General features: G+C 42.3%; 1 protein-coding gene across 1 annotated transcript in view; it reads right to left on the reverse strand.

Annotated features, from left to right (window-relative positions):
• LOC124788781 (serine/threonine-protein kinase 33-like) overlaps nt 1–18,465 on the reverse strand; it is a 90,133-nt gene that overhangs the window by 5,308 nt on the left and 66,360 nt on the right. Inside the window, exon 5 of the mRNA XM_047256064.1 lies at nt 17,099–17,282. Coding sequence (XP_047112020.1) covers nt 17,099–17,282 — 184 coding nt within the window. The remainder of the gene's footprint in view (nt 1–17,098; nt 17,283–18,465) is intronic.

Below are 18,465 nucleotides of genomic sequence, written 5' to 3' on the forward strand. Positions count from 1 at the left end.
GTTCGACATCACAAACTCATAGTGGAATCGGTACGTGTGGAATCTGAAGAGGTCCAAAATACACATAACAACATAGACAGGCTTCGTGAAATACACCAAAAGCTTAATCACCTTCACAATTACTAACCCTTTATAGAAAATTGTGGCCTGCTTAAAATTTGGCGTGGTTCAAAAATGGCTCTGAGCACTATGGGACTCAACTTCTGAGGTCATCAGTCCCCTAGAACTTAGAACTACTTAAACCTAACTAACCTAGGGACATCGCATACATCCATGCCCGAGGCAGGATTCGAACCTGCGACCGTAGCGATCTCGCGGCTCCAGACTATAGCGCCTAGAACCGCACGGCCACTCTGGCCGGCTATTTGGTGTGGGTGGTGATGTAATCTGTAGCGTCATACTGCCCACCCCTACGGTAAACTAAATAAATTTCTTGGTATTTTCTAACATTTCCCACGGTTTCCCGGAAAACTGAAATATTTATTAATTTATAAAAATGTTTCTATAAGGGACACAACAAGAGACGGCTCTTTTGTATGTTTTTATCAATGTACACCTTCATAAAGTGACGCTGATTGATAGCGATGTTGTATGTCATTCTAATAATTCCTGTTCCCAAACTGAGATCTCGCTGGAAGAGTCTGAATTGCAGAATATGTCTCTCCCTACTCCCCAGTGTTATCATCAGCTGGGGACAGAACCACTGCACAGAACTAGGTGCTCCAGAAACAATGACAAGTCCCTGTGTGCATCATGCAAATGTGTGGCATATGCCAGTTCTGCGTCCAGTACATATCCTGCAACAGAATCCACAGACACATTTTGGATTTCTTTCTCCAGTCTGATAAGTTTCTCTTTGGACAGCCGTCGTAATCCTCCAAACTGCAGAGTTGTGGTATAGCATGCCGTTAGAGGTTGTTTATGTCCAAGTAAACGATGTAACTGAAATTGTCAGATGGCCTGCATTCTTCCTTGCTCATTCTTGGGTTATTGGCTATACACTAGCAAAGTCCCTGCCAATCCCATGTTCTAAAAAGTGCAGCATGTCAGCATTGGTCAGTAGTTTGACATTGAATTCCAGAAAAGCCCAGCCACAGTGTAATAGAAAGCAGGATCCAGACAGTATGTGTCCAGGCATATATTCTGTAATTTCTTGGAAATGTCTGCGATAGTATGTATATCAGTGTTTATGTACAGTCTAGCATATTTCCTTGAATCAATCTGCCAGATTCCTGCCAGCCATTCAGTGATGGCCATACTCCATTTCTCTTACAGAAGTGCCTGTTAATATACTGGCAAATGCAGTTATGTTGGACAATGTGGTTTCGTGGAGTCTCTCCGTCAAATCCAAATATCTGTAAGGAAAGACCGCTTTCTTCGTCAGTAGCTGAAACTCTCCACCATCAGAATATGCAGCTCTGGTGATATGCATATCCTCCTGTCACACTGTCTCAGCAAGTTTCTGAAGATGCGTGGACATGAAATGAAGCGAATCCATGAAGCAGAGCCTTACTCTTGGTGCGATTCTCTATGGAAACGAAATGTAGTTTTAAACGGTGGCAGGGATGACACTGACCTTATCACCCTTCACCCCAAAATCACTCAAGTATTGAACGAGAAGGTGGGCACTGTACACACTTAAATTGTGGCGAAAGATGGGTTTGTGCCATGGCAGTTGGCATTCAAGCTGCGAGCACTGTGAGCTGCACCATGGAACTTCCCTGTAGAACGACAATGGTTTCTACATGGAGTCTCTGCTTCTCTATCGAAAGACAGCACACATATACGGCAGTCAATGCCAGCTCGTATAAGGCATCATTCCCCTGCGAGCTGGTCATGGGAATATTGTCACTATAAAAACAATCAGCTTCCAATGTGAGTTTTTCGAGCTCAGTGAGCAGCCAACTCGAAGTATTATCCCCAACATATGATTCGAATTTGTTTAGGTTGGAGTCATATGAGCACATATGGTACACATCTTCTATGAAGGCAGTATGAGAGACACGGGGGCCACATTCACAACTTCTATAGGAGCCAGGAGGCACTCGAAGTCAGCATATATAACAAAGGGGATTGCTCCTGGTGGTGGACATTCTTGAACTTTAAGAACTTTTTTTCCTTGGTGGCATTTCCACACACACCAGCTCATGGCTAGGGCAGTCAGTGACATGCCGCTCTATGTACTCGGTCTTGATAAAGGAGCCGAGGCATCTACATCAAAAATAACTTTTATATTCCTTTGTATTCAATTGGAAGGACAGTAGGAGGTGCTAGTTTTTGAGGCAGACTTAGTGCTGCTTCCTACTCTTGGAGGTAACGGCAAATCTACGTATTTGAAATACTGACTGGCTAATCTTGAAAAGTAGAAGGGTGCAACTACTTTATGCTTTACTTTGAAATGCAATAAAGACATGATTAAATAAATATGTGCTGCAGTATTATCGCTTACTTTCGTTTATTCTTACTTTCGTTTATTCTCTGTTATCATATTTATTTTTCTTGCCCCTGTAATGTTCTCGATTTATTCACACACTGGTGTGTTTGTGCGTACTTAAATTTTATTAATAAAGTAGTTATACTAAAACCACAGCATTTTTGGTTTCCACACATTCTTCGAGCAACGCCACTGTGTAATACAGAACAACTATGTCAACCATGACGTGCATCAACCACGTACTGGTACTGAATTGTAGTTACCTATGATTCAGAATCCGATACTGCCAGTTTACATGCCTACAAACGCACTACTCAGCCACATAACAGTTAAAACTCCACCATTCTGGCAACAAAATCTTCTTCTGTCGTAGCACAACTCACAAACCAGTTCATGTTAGGGTACGTAACTTCTGAAGAAACCAAATATATTAGGTCTATAACTTTGCAATAGACAGCAGTAGCGGCAAGTGGGGTTCAGGTGATTGGTCATAGGTGTAATACACTAAACTTAGGCATCTGTAAATATAATGCCATAAAATATTTGTCGATTTGTGATTGCATCATAAGGTTATTCTCGATTAAGGGCGTCAACTTACGTACCCATTTCTCGTCGTTTACAGAAAGTTTTAATTTTCTGCTTTAACATGAAGAAATCTGCGGCTGTGGCTCTTAAAATGCTGGGTAAGACCAATGGTGAGGGAACTATTAGTAGAAGAACGTGCAGAGAGTGTTTTCAACGCCTTAAGAACGGTGATTTTGAAGTGGAAGACCGGCATGGCGGTGGAAGACAGAACGTTTTCGTAGCTACTGAAGCAGACGAAGACAGTCACAGGACATCATTATCGAAAGCAGTTGATACGTTCGAGCCCAGCACTGAAACACAAACGGCCACAATACAGCGATAGACACGTAAAGGTAATTTTGCAGCAGGTCAGTGTTCGACTCCATGTCGCAAAACCCCTCAAAATATACATGGAGACGTTGAAATGAGAAGTCCTATCCCTCCCGCCGTATTCTCCATACCTTGCTCTCTCTGACTACCACCTTTTTCGATCAATGGCATACAGTCTGGCTGACTAGCGCTTCCGATCATATGAACAAGTGCAAAATTGAATCGATTCATAGATCCCCACAAAACCGCCAGTTGTTGCACCACTGGATTCGTGTGCTATCCGAAAGATGGGAGAATGTAGTGGCCAGCGATGGTCAATACTACGAGTCATAATTTTTTTTGTAAAGTTTTTACAATAAAGCCCCGAACTTCGAGAAAAAACGGCGGAAGCAAAGTTGTAGACCGAGTAGTTATGTCATCGCTGCTCTCAACGAGGACACACCCACGAAAGTGAAGCATATTTCGGCCTCTTCACCAGGTATTTATCAACGTGCTACCATTTTGACCTAATCAGTCGCCTGTCTCAATCTGGAGTCAAATGGTTAGAAAAGTTACACCGAACAGAAAAGTCAGGTGATCCCACTCCTACACAATTGCTGCGCCACCTATAGACCCTGGTAAGCAATGCAGTTAATGATGATATTCCACAGAAAATCTGAGTGTCACCATATGTGCTGACAATCTCAGCGCTTCAGCAAAACCAGCAGACTGCAGCACAGAGTTATATTCATCCACATGTGTTGTAGCCATATGCCCACAATCTGGCAATTCCCTCACCTTGTTATAAGCACAGATTGTTGAGTTTACTTCACAAGCCTCCGCTGTTCAAATATAATATTGCAGTCACCGGTCACAGCGGCACCATTCGCCAAGGAGATGCTTAGCTATGAAGATATGTTGGTGCAACAAACGATGTAGCTCTGAAGCTCGAAAATGCTCCTCCCTATGTGAGATGGGAAACGTGCCCAGACATCAGTAATGACGACAACTGGTTTACCAGATGAAAGAGGTTGTTTGTTTGTAATGGAACACTGTACACAATTCTATCATCTAATGGACACAGGTGGCGACGTTTGATGTATCTGTGTTTTCAAGTAATTCGCAGCAGGGGTGATGACTGTTACCTGATAGCTGCCAATGGTACCACAGTTAAGACATATGGGTGTGTCACACTTTCACCGAACTTAAGCTTTCATCATGTCTTTGTGTGGGAGTTGATTGTAGCAGATGTAGTATTCCCCCATTTTTGGAGAAACATTTTTATTATTTTGCAGTATGCTATTGGACCTGTGCCCCTCCATCTTCTTGACACAACCACAACCTTATCTAGACTTGGACGTTTACACTGTGTGGACAGCAGCGCCATACACATGATCATAGGCGGTTCTCTCTATTTGAGACTCTTCAAATAGTTCCTGAAGATCACACTACAACCTGTACAGCACTCAACAATGCATTATATTTTAATCATGCCAGGTCCCAGGACCAGTGGTTCACGCTCGAACTCGTCGACTACCACACAAGAAATTGTAAGTTTGTGAGGCTGGGAGAGGCGCCCTCTCTTACATTATTCATCTGAGACTGACTATGAATATATGTGTGTGTGTGTCTTTGTGTGTGTTTCTGGCTCCTCTTCACCTGATGCTGCTAGTCCCTATTTCCCACTGTTTTGTATTACATAGTTCCGCATAGTCAGCACGTACACAACTTTCCCACTAGAGCGCGCCCCGATAAGCACAACAGCGCAGGCGCAGCGCTCATCTGTCTCCTCCCTACGAGATGGCGCTGCCATAGAGATGGACCAAATTCTGCTTCCGCCGATCCACGTATTAATATGTAATGAAGCCAATGAGATTGCTGCTAACGTAGAACCTTTTCTCCTCGCAGATCACACTCGCGCAGTGATACATGAACGTGCGAGCTATTATATTGAGTGTACAGACCTCCGATTAGTCAGTCTGCATTTGTCTGCAACAGTCTGCACGAGTTCTACATTTGTCTGTACCAGTCTATAGTCAAGTTTCAGTCTGCGCCTAATAAGATGACCATATTCCTGTACATAGCCATGAAGATAAATGTATAGACACTTTTGTCACGTATCAGAGATATGTGAGAATAGGATTAACGTACCAATACCAAAGGAACTTCAGATTGTCAATTGTAAATAGCATCCAGAACCAAGTTAAGTAATTTTTATGCTTGTTATTATTTTAATAAATGTGTCTGAAAATTAATCAAGTTCTGTTTAAAGTTGGTCACCGTCAATCTGCTACTCTAAGTGTGCAAGTGGCATTTCTATCGTCTGACCTAACGGTAGAAGATAAACACGCCATGATAAGACCACAAGACATATTGCTGACACTCGCCTACTTCGTTAGAGTGACAAGTCAAATAATCTGATGGTGTGTGTACCGAAGGTCTTACAGTATGCACACCACACCCACATAATCTATGTATAAATGTTCGGAGAGGAATGATTAAAAATGTAAAAACTGTATATATAGTGAGAGAAAACCAACCACTAAGTGCAAATTCAATGGAAAGGTAGTATTTCGAGATGTTCTGTTTACTAGTTTTTAGTATATAAACATACCTGACAGTTTCAAGATTTTATGTGTTATTAGAAAAAGTATTTATTATAAAATATCTTTGTAAATAGAAACACAAAGAAAGTTTGAAAAACATGGTTACTAAGTAACAAAAATTATTGTAAGAAATTGTTTTGTAAATTGTTATAAAAAAATCATAAGTTAACTTGTTATATGATTGTTATTATTTCCTGATCGTTTCACTTTTGACCTATAGAAAAAAACTGTTGTTAATAATAATTTGTTTATAAAAAACCTCTCCCTATGGTGCAGAGAACTCGAATGAAGAGGCGTAGCAGTTTTTCTAGTTGTAAAGGATGATGATGGGTTTGTCGTCATTTTAATGTGGTTCTATTGGCCGGATGCTATTGGGGCAAGAAAGGAGTTTCTTGTCATCTTAATGATTTTCCACTGGCTGAGAGAGGTAGAGGGATGAAAGCGGTTTCCCGTTAATTTTATGTCACACACGTGCGCAACAACTCTGTGACCTGTATTGGGTTACATCTCGTACCACAGACAGTTGCCTCAGATGCGCAGATAGGATGGGGGCTCACCTGGGTGACCTTGAATCGAGGAGTTGCGGAATTGCCCAAGGTATATGATCTGGGTGGTGCTTCTGTGAGGGAGGGGAGTAGGGGTTTGCTTCGACCATTTGCTTCAGTTGTAACATTATACTCCTGAGCTCATACTAGATAATTGTTACTTGTCAGCTACAGCTTTATCCTATAAAGAGAAGTGATGTGTCGCTTGATGTTTTCCCGTCTTTGAACCCACCCTCCTATGCTACTAATAAATAGCAAGAAGTAAAAGTAATACGGAAAGTAAAAATTAAAATTAATTTTTTTAAATATCTCGTAAGGTACATGTAACTTTAAAATTCAATTATTGTACCGACGACTTTTGGTTGGTTCTTGGAAGAATTTGACAGAAGTTATCGAGAAACATTGTAGTCTGTAAATCTGTTAATAGGTGAATCTGGCTGACTTTTCAAATGAATGTAAATTTCAGTTTCCTGTTGTTTAAGAGATGCATCGTTGCCATTAGATTTTATGTGCTGTTTTAAGAGAATTCGAAAGTTTCATTTGGTTTACCCACTGTACACTTTTTCACAATCTTCAGGTCAGATTGTGTTCGTTGTATTTGTTGTGTGTTATAATACTACTAATTAGTAAAAAATAGCGAAAGTTGCCGAAAGTGGAACTTCAATCTGACGTCGTGGCTTAAACCTGTACGTGAATTCCCAGATGTTCAAGTTACGTACTAGAGGAGGGGAAAGGGGGACGACATTTTGAGTATATTCCACCTGTCTTCGCCTAGGATAAGTGAGAAACTCACGGATTTAACATGATGTTTCTAATGTCTAATTCGTTTTTATTACCCTTTTTATAGCCTATTGTTGTTGTTGTGGTCTTCAGTCCTGAGACTGGTTTCATGCAGCTCTCCATGCTACTCTATCCTGTGCAAGCTTCTTCATCTCCCAGTATCTACTGCAGCCTACATCCTTCTGAATCTTCTTAGTGTATTCATCTCTTGGTCTCCCTCTACGATTTTTACCCTCCACGCTGCCCTCCAATACTAAATTGGTGATCCCTCGATGTCTCAGAACATGTCCTATCAACCGATCCCTTCTTCTAGTCAAGTTGTACCACAAGCTCCTCTTCTCCCCAATTCTACTCAATACCTCCTCATTAGTTATGTGATCTACCCATCTAATCTTCAGCATTCTTCTGTAGCACCACATTTCGAAAGCTTCTATTCTCTTCTTGTCTAAACTATTTATAGTCCACGTTTCACTTCCATACATGGCTACACTCCATACAAATACTTTCAGAAACGACTTCCTGACACTTAAATCCATACTCGATGTTAACAAATTGCTCTTCTTCAGAAACGCTTTCCTTGCCGTTGCCGGTATACATTTTATATCTTCCCTACTTCGACCATCATCAGCTATTTTGCTCCCCAAATAGCAAAATTCCTTTACTACTTTAAGTGTCTCATTTTCTAATCTAATTCCCGCAGCATCACCACATTTAATTCAACTACATTCCATTATCCTCGTTTTGCTTCTGTTGATGTTCATCTTACATCCTCCTTTCAAGACACTGTCCATACCGTTCAGCTGCTCGTCCAGGTCCTTTGCTGTGTCTGACAGAATTACAATGTCATCGGCGAACCTCAAAGTTTTTATTTCTTCTACATGGATTTTAATACCTACTCCGAACTGTTCTTTTGTTTCCTTTATTGCTTGTCTCATATAGAGATTGAATAACATCGGGGATAGGCTAAAACCCTGTCTCACTCCCTTCCCAACCACTGCTTCCCTTTCATACCCCTCGACTCGTATGACTGCCATCTGCTTTCTGTACACATTGTAAATAGCCTTTCGCTATTAGGCTACCTTAAAAATGAGATATGCCGATTTCCATCGAATCAGTAATATGTAAACAATAACTGTGCATCCATTTTGTTTTTCGTATATGTCATTTGTATATATCATCTTTTTTAATTCTTATTGTAGCTTGCGATTACTATGTACTTGGGGCAGCTTATAAGCGTAGGAGGCTCTTGTCAGAGCTGAGTGGAGAAGGACAAGGCACGCATTATTCACGGTAGCCGGGCACGCTGCCACCGAGCCAGACAGGCGCTGGGGTGCGGCCTAACGTCTCTCCACGGCACCAAGGACGCACAGGAAAAGTTTTTTTTCCCTTCCTTAACTTACAATTGGCTTCAGAGCCAGCTAAACAGAAAACATGCTTTTAAATTTCATTTCACTGCCTCCGCTGAGTTAGAGAAGGACTCCGCTCTCTTTCTCAGTGCTGAGAAGACAACTGCGGCGACAGATTGGAATCATCAGAAAATGCGGACACGGGACACATAAGAAAGACACCCACCTCTCACACCTAAATGTTTTTATTTTTTTCTTAGCTCCAAGCCATAGCGTGGGAAACAGAGAGCGCCATTCCTATTGGCGGAAGTGTTGTGACATCAGAGGGGTGGCTGTCATGTCCCTCACCTATGCCAAAAGACTGCAACTAAGCGTTCGATAGTATATGGCTCGTTTTCCATTTTGGTAGTAAGGAGACTCTTGCGGCGCTCAGGCCTGTGATTGGAAAAGACTAATGGAACAGATAGAAAGATAATGGGGGTACGAGTTTTCGTAATTTCCACCGAAAGATATACGTCTCACATCTTCTCTTTATTCTAGACACTCTCGATACTCTGACAACAGACGGGTCGGTTTACCATGTTTTCAGTCCCAACACGTCAAACATTCGTCTAACTGCTGGAAAACTTCTGTTTGATGTGAGGTAATGAACAACTTCCACTTGAAACTACAATTCCGGAATGACCTTCTGCCTTAGCGTTCAGCCAAGAAGACAGATTTATGTTAGCCTATGCTCTGTCAGATCACAATTTGTCATTAAATATGAAAGGTGACGGACGTGTGGTTCACATTTCTGAAAGTATAAGAATACTTCGTGCTTCCCAGGCCAAATAGGAGAGCTTCACTCTAAGTGCGTGTTCGATATGAGCATGACGCAGAATAACTTATTTTACTGCACTGAGGCCTTCTGACTTTATTCACACAAATTGAAATATTCCTTAACTTCGTGATAGGTTGTTTGAAAGTTTAAAGGCAGGTTTTGCATTGGAATGGACACATACTCTCGTCCTTATTAACGTAAATTTGAAGAGGGATTTTTCGGTACTTATTTCAGCGGAAGGTAGAATTAGTCGTATTTTTGCCACCAACCACCAGATGTGTCTGTACAGACGGATCCGTCATGCAGCAAATGAGGTGTTCCATCACACCAGCAGTCGCAGATACGACGACAACGCACATATGATTGACACGGTAAAGCACAGCTCAGCTCCGGCAGTTGACTCCTTGATCAGCTCTGCTCATAATTCATTTGATTTTGGACTCGCATGCCAACCACAACGGAGGGGTATCTGTTGAGAGGCCAGACAAACATGTGGTTCCTGAAGAGGGGCAGCAGCCTTTTCAGTAGTTGCAGGGGCAACAGTCTGGATGATTGACTGATCTGGCCTTGTAACATTAACCAAAACGGCCTTGCTGTGCTGGTACTGCGAACGGCTGAAAGCAAGGGGAAACTACAGCCGTAATTTTTCCCGAGGACATGCAGCTTTACTGTATGGTTAAATGATGATGGCGTCCTCTTGGGTAAAATATTCCGGAGGTAAAATAGTCCCCCATTCGGATCTCCGGGCGGGGTCTACTCAAGAGGACGTCGTTATCAGGAGAAAGAAAACTGGCGTTCTACGGATCGGAGCGTGTAATGTCAGATCCCTTAATCGGGCAGGTAGGTTAGAAAATTTAAAAAGGGAAATGGATAGGTTAAAGTTAGATATAGTGGGAATTAGTGAAGTTCGGTGGCAGGAGGAACAAGACTTTTGGTCAGGTGATTACAGGGTTATAAATACAAAATCAAATAGGGGTAATGCAGGAGTAGGTTTAATAATGAATAAAAAAATAGGAGTGCGGGTTAGCTACTACAAACAGCATAGTGAACGCATTATTGTGGCCAAGATAGACACAAAGCCCATGCCTACTACAGTAGTACAAGTTTATATGCCAACTAGCTCTGCAGATGATGAAGAAATAGATGAAATGTATGACGAGATAAAAGAAATTATTCAGGTAGTGAAGGGAGACGAAAATTTAATAGTCATGGGTGACTGGAATTCGTCAGTAGGAAAAGGGAGAGAAGGAAACATAGTAGGTGAATACGGATTGGGGGGAAGAAATGAAAGAGGAAGCCGCCTTGTAGAATTTTGCACAGAGCATAACTTAATCATAGCTAACACTTGGTTCAAGAATCATAAAAGAAGGTTGTATACCTGGAAGAATCCTGGAGATACTAGTAGGTATCAGACAGATTATATAATGGTAAGACAGAGATTTAGGAACCAGGTTTTAAATTGTAAGACATTTCCAGGGGCAGATGTGGACTCTGACCACAATCTATTGGTTATGACCTGTAGATTAAAACTGAAGAAACTGCAAAAAGGTGGGAATTTAAGGAGATGGGACCTGGATAAACTGAAAGAACCAGAGATTGTACAGAGTTTCACGGAGAGCATAAGGGAACAATTGACAGGAATGGGGGAAAGAAATACAGTAGAAGAAGAATGGGTAGCTTTGAGGGATGAAGTAGTGAAGGCAGCAGAGTATCAAGTAGGTAAAAAGGCGAGGGCTAATAGAAATCCTTGGGTAACAGAAGAAATATTGAATTTAATTGATGAAAGGAGAAAATGTAAAAATGCAGTAAATGAAGCAGGCAAAAAGGAATACAAACGTCTCAAAAATGAGATCGACAGGAAGTGCAAAATGGCTAAGCAGGGATGGCTAGAGGACAAATGTAAGGATGTAGAGGCTTGTCTCGCTAGGGGTAAGATAGATACTGCCTACAGGAAAATTAAAGAGACCTTTGGAGAGAAGAGAACCACTTGTATGAATATCAAGAGCTCAGATGGAAACCCAGTTCTAAGCAAAGAAGGGAAGGCAGAAAGGTGGAAGGAGTATATAGAGGGTTTATACAAGGGCGATGTACTTGAGGACAATATTATGGAAATGGAAGAGGATGTAGATGAAGACGAAATGGGAGATAAGATACTGCGTGAAGAGTTTGACAGAGCACTGAAAGACCTGAGTCGAAACAAGGCCCCGGGTGTAGACAACATTCCATTAGAACTACTGACGGCCTTGGGAGAGCCAGTCATGACAAAACTCTACCATCTGGTGAGCAAGATGTATGAGACAGGTGAAATACCCTCAGACTTCAAGAAGAATATAATAATTCCAATCCCAAAGAAAGCAGGTGTTGACAGATGTGAAAATTACCGAACTATCAGTTTAATAAGTCACAGCTGCAAAATATAAAACGCGAATTCTTTACAGACGAATGGAAAAACTGGTAGAAACGGACCTCGGGGAAGATCAGTTTGGATTCCGTAGAAATGTTGGAACACGTGAGGCAATACTAACCTTACGACTTATCTTAGAAGAAAGATTAAGAAAAGGCAAACCTACGTTTCTAGCATTTGTAGACTTAGAGAAAGCTTTTGACAATGTTAACTGGAATACTCTCTTTCAAATTCTGAAGGTGGCAGGTATAAAATACAGGGAGCGAAAGGCTATTTACAATTTGTACAGAAATCAGATGGCAGTTATAAGAGTCGAGGGGCATGAAAGGGAAGCAGTGGTTGGGAAAGGAGTGAGACAGGGTTGTAGCCTCTCCCCGATGTTATTCAATCTGTATATTGAGCAAGCAGTAAAGGAAACAAAAGAAAAATTTGGAGTAGGTATTAAAATCCATGGAGAAGAAATAAAAACTTTGAGGTTCGCCGATGACATTGTAATTCTGTCAGAAACAGCAAAGGACTTGGAAGAGCAGTTGAACGGAATGGACAGTGTCTTGAAAGGAGGATATAAGATGAACATCAACAAAAGCAAAACGAGGATAATGGAATGTAGTCAAATTAAATCGGGTGATGCTGAGGGAATTAGATTAGGAAATGAGACACTTAAAGTAGTAAAGGAGTTTTGCTATTTGGGGAGTAAAATAACTGATGATGGTCGAAGTAGAGAGGATATAAAATGTAGACTGGCAATGGCAAGGAAATCGTTTCTGAAGAAGAGAAATTTGTTAACATCGAATATAGATTTAAGTGTCAGGAAGTCATTTCTGAAAGTATTTGTATGGAGTGTAGCCATGTATGGAAGTGAAACATGGACGATAACTAGTTTGGACAAGAAGAGAATAGAAGCTTTCGAAATGTGGTGCTACAGAAGAATGCTGAAGATAAGGTGGGTAGATCACATAACTAATGAGGAGGTATTGAATAGGATTGGGGAGAAGAGAAGTTTGTGGCACAGTTTGACTAGAAGAAGGGATCGGTTGGTAGGACATGTTTTGAGGCATCAAGGTCTCACAAATTTAGCATTGGAGGGCAGCATGGAGGGTAGAAGTCGTAGAGGGAGACCAAGAGATGAATACACTAAGCAGATTCAGAAGGATGTAGGTTGCAGTAGGTACTGGGAGATGAAGAAGCTTGCACAGGATAGAGTAGCATGGAGAGCTGCATCAAACCAGTCTCAGGACTGAAGACCACAACAACAACAACATGCCAACTTTAATTTTATAATATACATTTATTGTTGATGAGCAAGATCATATTCCTTCGGGAATGAATAGTAGGAAAACTGTCAGGTTGTTCCACTTCTTTCCCCTTGCTATGCAAACATTCACCAACCAATTAAGTAAGTTGATTTTTAAGCAAATCTTGCTTATAGCCACCACTCAGACAGCAGTGTTGATGAAACATGTTAAATGTGCTACTTTTTGTTTGTTCAAAATCATAAATGAAATTCATCAAACATACTACCTTTCTTTCAAGTTTCTAGTACCACCCATCAATAAGATCTGTATACCATTCCTAAGGGTGATGGAGCGACTCATTGGATTTCACTAAAAATAGTTTTTTTAAGATGCATAATTTTTCATTAAGTCCGTAAAAGGGATAGTTCATATGTAAATATTCCCAATCTTGGGTTGAATGACACAGGGCTAATTTATTTCTCGCGTTATCTAATATGCGCTGCGTAGTTTTGTTAAGCATTTAATTTAAGGGAAGTACTGTGGTGCTTCACATACACATACACAATACCTGACCTCCTCTGAAGGTGATTCCTTTGTTAGAGGAACTTCCTTTAAACAGGTGTACCTATCGGCTGACTTCAGTCTAAAACAGGTACAGCTCTAACACCAACTACTACAGGAATTTTTCGATGAGTGATCCCACCACCATCCACTACAGTGTCACCTATAAGCTATGTCAGCTTGCACTTCCCATAGCTATTGTGGTGCAGGCCAAGTGAAACCCGATCTATTGACATACCCAACTGGCACCACTGCAGTGTGAGCCATGCCCTCTGCCATCAGGGCCCTCCCCAGTCCCATGTTAACACGCCTAACAGCCGCTTTAAGATGAGGCCGATCATGACGCTGAAACAGTTGCACGAAATGCACATTAGTGTCACCAGTTTGAGTAGCTATCTTTACCAGCTCACCACCTACATCATATTCCCCGTCCCTATCAGGACTATTCCCTGCTCCACTCACAACCATTACCTGATTCTTTGTGTCACTTTGAAGCGTAGTGCAACCTTCAATGAAAGCTGCATCTCCTGCCATAACAATGAACAACTTACTTTTTTGACGTCCCCTTGTTCATGTGCATCCATCAGTATACAACAGTTTGAAGTGGCGTTTATTCATAACCAAAACAATTTGCTGCTCAGTCCAGTAGCAACGGCATTGACGAGCCTACTGCATTCCGAGAAGTTTTTTAATTTTGTGCAAAAACGAAACTCGCACAATGGCCCACGAGGTGGTCGAGTTGTCGATACTGAAATGCTCACTATTGCTGAATAGCTGCATCATCGAGGAGATAAAAATGTACTGACTGTTACTTCATGCGGACAAGATGGTTACAATGCGGTCACTTGCGACATCTCTGCGTATAATCCTGGCCCACAGACCGTTATCCCACACTTTCTCTGTGGAAGAATCTGCCCCGTTCGAGCTAAAAAAATTGTGGAATGATCATTTTGTGGCACAAGGGTCTGTCTAACGACACACCAAATTTCAGACAAACTCACATGGTGGTATACGCCATTTGACTTCAATGAAGAATGCTCATACGTGTTTCCACATTCCATATGATTTGATGGTTCGTTAGTGAGTGAGAGTGGAGTAGTAACGAACTTCCAGGTCACAGTAGAGGATAGTGTTGCTGTGCTGCTCCCATGTGGACGCCATTTACCTGCGATCTTAATTACTTTCCCATATAACTGTGTTTTATAGAAGCGGCGGTCAAATAATTTCGGTAGGAATGCCGCAGAGTGCAGAATAGGTATGCCAATCGGCAAAATACCCTTGAGCATTGAGGCAATCATCCCACTGACGCACCAGGTTGAAGATATCCGTTTGTTAAAACACGGTGTCCTGTTGTGTGAAGAAATCCGTAACTGTTGCTGCACATCGTCGTCCAGCAGCAACCGTCGACCCTTCAGGGCCATTTTTAAGGGAGCGAAGTCTCGATAATCGTATGGGGAGAGATCAAGACTGTGGAGCGGCTGCTCGAGTGTCGCCCACTTGAGCTGACGTAACATCTGTTTTACGACATTTGCGGTATGGGGACGTGCATTATTACAAAGAAGCAGCACCCGTTTGCGTTCCATTCCTCAACGGTTTTCTGCGACAGACGTGCTGGCCCACACACGTTCTTTATTCTCCGATGGACGTCTGCTGGTGTTTGTCCTTTGGCAGCCAAGAAAGGAATAACAGTACATTGGTCTTGTCTGGACGCATTGGCAATAACGTCGCCACTGCCTACACGTCCGTACTTACACAGCCATATTGGAGTCGCACTACGTTGCATATACGCTGCAAACGGAATCTTTTTGATAGCCCATTATACTGGGTGATCAAAAAGTCAGTATAAATTTGAAAACGGAATAAATCACGGAATAATGTAGATAGAGAGGTGCAAATTGACACACATTCTTGGAATGACGTGGGGTTTTGTTAGAACAAAAAAAAGTGCAAAAGTTCAAAAAATGTCCGACAGATGGCGCTTCATCTCATCAGAATGGCCATAATTAGCATAACAAAGTAAGACAAAGCAAATATGATGTTCTTTACAGGAAATGCTCAATATGTCCACCATCATTCCTCAACAAAAACTGTAGTCGAGGATTACTGTTGTGAACAGCACTGTAAAGCATGTCCGGAGTTACGGTGAGGCATTGGCGTCGGATGTTGTCTTTCAGGATCCCTAGAAATGTCAGTCGATCACGATACACTTGCGATATCAGGTAACCCCAAAGCCAATAATCGGACGGACTGAGGTCTGGGGACCTGGGAGGCCAAGCATGGCGAAAGTGGCAGCTGAGCACACGATCATCACCAAACGACGCGCACAAGAGATGTTTCACGCGTCTAGCAATATGGGGCGGAGCGCCATCCTGCATAAAGATCGTACGTTCCAGCAGGTGTTTATCAGCCATACTGGAGATATGTGATTCTGTAACATATCGGCGTACCTCTCACCCGTCACGGTAGCAGTTAACAAAACCAGAATCACGCATTTCCTCGAAGAAAAAAGGTCCGATAACGGTAGATGTGGTAAATCCAACCCATATCGTGACTTTCTCGTCGTGCAATGGAGTTTCCACGACAGTTCTAGTATTTTTGGTAGCCCAAATTCTGCAGTTGTGGGCGTTGGCAGACCCTCGGAGCGTGAAACGAGCTTCGTCGGTCCACAACACGTGACACAACCAATCGTCATCTTTCGCCATCTTTTGAAACGCCCACACCGCAAATGCCCTCCGCTTCACGAAATCGCCAGGTAACAGTTCATGACGCCGATGGATTTTGTACGGTTAGCATCGGAGGGTACGCTTAAGTGCCAACCAATCAGCAGTGTATGGAATGCCGGTGCGACGTGCGACTGCACGGCCGCTGACTTCCCCGTGCATAGACGAACCCGCTACAGTCTCCATTTCTTCCTGAACTGTCTCAGCAGCATTACGCCTTCTGCTCGATCGGCCACTACGGGGTCTATCGTCTAAACAACCCGTGGCTTCGAACTTGAAAATCATTCTCGCCACAGCTGCATTTGTCAACGGACCTTTACCCTTTCGAATCCCCTTCCTATGGCAATAAGATCGTAACGCTGAACTAGCACATTCCCCATTCTGATAATACAGCTTCACTAAAAGCGCCTTTTCAGATAACGTCAACATGCTGCGACTGCTGGCGCATCTGACTCTCTCTCTCATTACAGCTCCTTTTATACACGACTGTCATGCGCAGTCACTGACGTTTTGCTGTCCAGCGCCATCTGTCGGACATTTTGTGAACTTTTTTTTGTTCTAATAAAACCCCATGTCATTCCAAGCACGTGTGTCAATTTTTACCTCTCTATCTACATTATTCCGTGGTTTATTAAGTTTTCAAATTTATATTGACTTTTTGATCACCCGATACAACCTGCGAGGTGCGGAACGTTCTGGCCATTATTTGTGATTGTTGCTGTTTAACACTAAAGGCATACTTTGAGCTATCGAGGAGATTTGATAGTAACTTACGACCGAAGCGTAGTTCGTCGTTGAGTACTCGCTGCCTGAGCTGTTCCGGACTGTCGCCGGTGAACGGGAAGTCACCGACGAGCAGCAGGTACGTGATGACGCCCATGGACCACACGTCGCACTGGTGCGAGTACATGCGCAATTCCATTACCTCGGGAGCTGGACACAGGAGTCTCTGCTGTGACTGCCAAGAACGATTCAACTGCAGAATTAGTTCTTTTAAATCTAGGTGCGTTTCACAAAGAGTAACTTATTTTATAAAGACCTCTATGGTCATTAGAACTTATCAGTATTAGAGTTTACTGCGAAAGTGACCTGCATCACTACCCGATTTTGGCTTCGATGTCTATAGGAGCTGACGTGTATATTTGCATTGTACTACTTGCTTTAAATGTCTGATTGAAAGGAGATAACTTCAATATTAACGTGTCTTCTGTGTGCTACTTTGTACTAATGGATACGAATACCACATTTACATAAACAGGAAGTATAGAGAAAACAGTGACAGTGCTTTGTATGTTGTGTGGTATGGCAAACTGGTCATTTTCGAAGAGGAAACCCACTATACGGAAGTGCATATCTTGGGCCCTATGGGACGTTGGGGTTTGAACACGGTGGCGTCAGAGTTGCTTCACACTGTAGTTGGTTACCTCCAGCCGTCAGGGTAATGTGAAGGCACATACTGCGCGGTTCTAAAGTGCTCTGTTCTCGATGCAATTAGGCTGTGTGCGCATTAGATAGGAACTTTGGTGTCAGCATTATGACGTGTATCACCATACGAGTATCGAAATAAGCGATCTCGTATTTGATCATGGAAAAATTGATCTCTGTGATGCACCTGCTGCACAACTGTATACAAAAACGTTTCCCAGCAGAAATAAACCTCATTTTTCGAAGCAAAGCATTTTTTTGTGGTTGTCACGTTTTACTTTGTAGTATTGAGAAACGCAGGCTCGTTCACGCTGCACGGTGGTCCGCGCCTTGACTGGATGTGCCGAAATTTTGTCAGTGGAGGTCGGGCTCATCCTGTATGTCTGTAATGGTGAAAGGATATGTCAGTGAAATTAAAACACGAGTAACGGATCGCGATATCCAACCTTTTCTTTCAAAAAAGGAGTTCAGAATTTTAACTACTGCATATTTTAAAAATGTGCTGACATTAACTCTCGGGGTCACTTACACAAGAGTGAAATTCTTTATTTTAGTCGAAAATACCTCCTGCAGCTCTGTTTGCGAGTTGTTTGATGTTACTACCATAACGCGCATGCGCTGCCGATACACATTCGTGAGTTAATGAATATAAGATAGCTGGCATGTTGGAGAGAGAGTACGCCTTGATGATGTCTGGAACAGTAGTTAACGCTCGC

This window comes from Schistocerca piceifrons, chromosome 3, assembly GCF_021461385.2.
Source record: "Schistocerca piceifrons isolate TAMUIC-IGC-003096 chromosome 3, iqSchPice1.1, whole genome shotgun sequence".
In the NCBI taxonomy this organism is placed as follows: Eukaryota; Metazoa; Arthropoda; class Insecta; order Orthoptera; family Acrididae; genus Schistocerca; species Schistocerca piceifrons.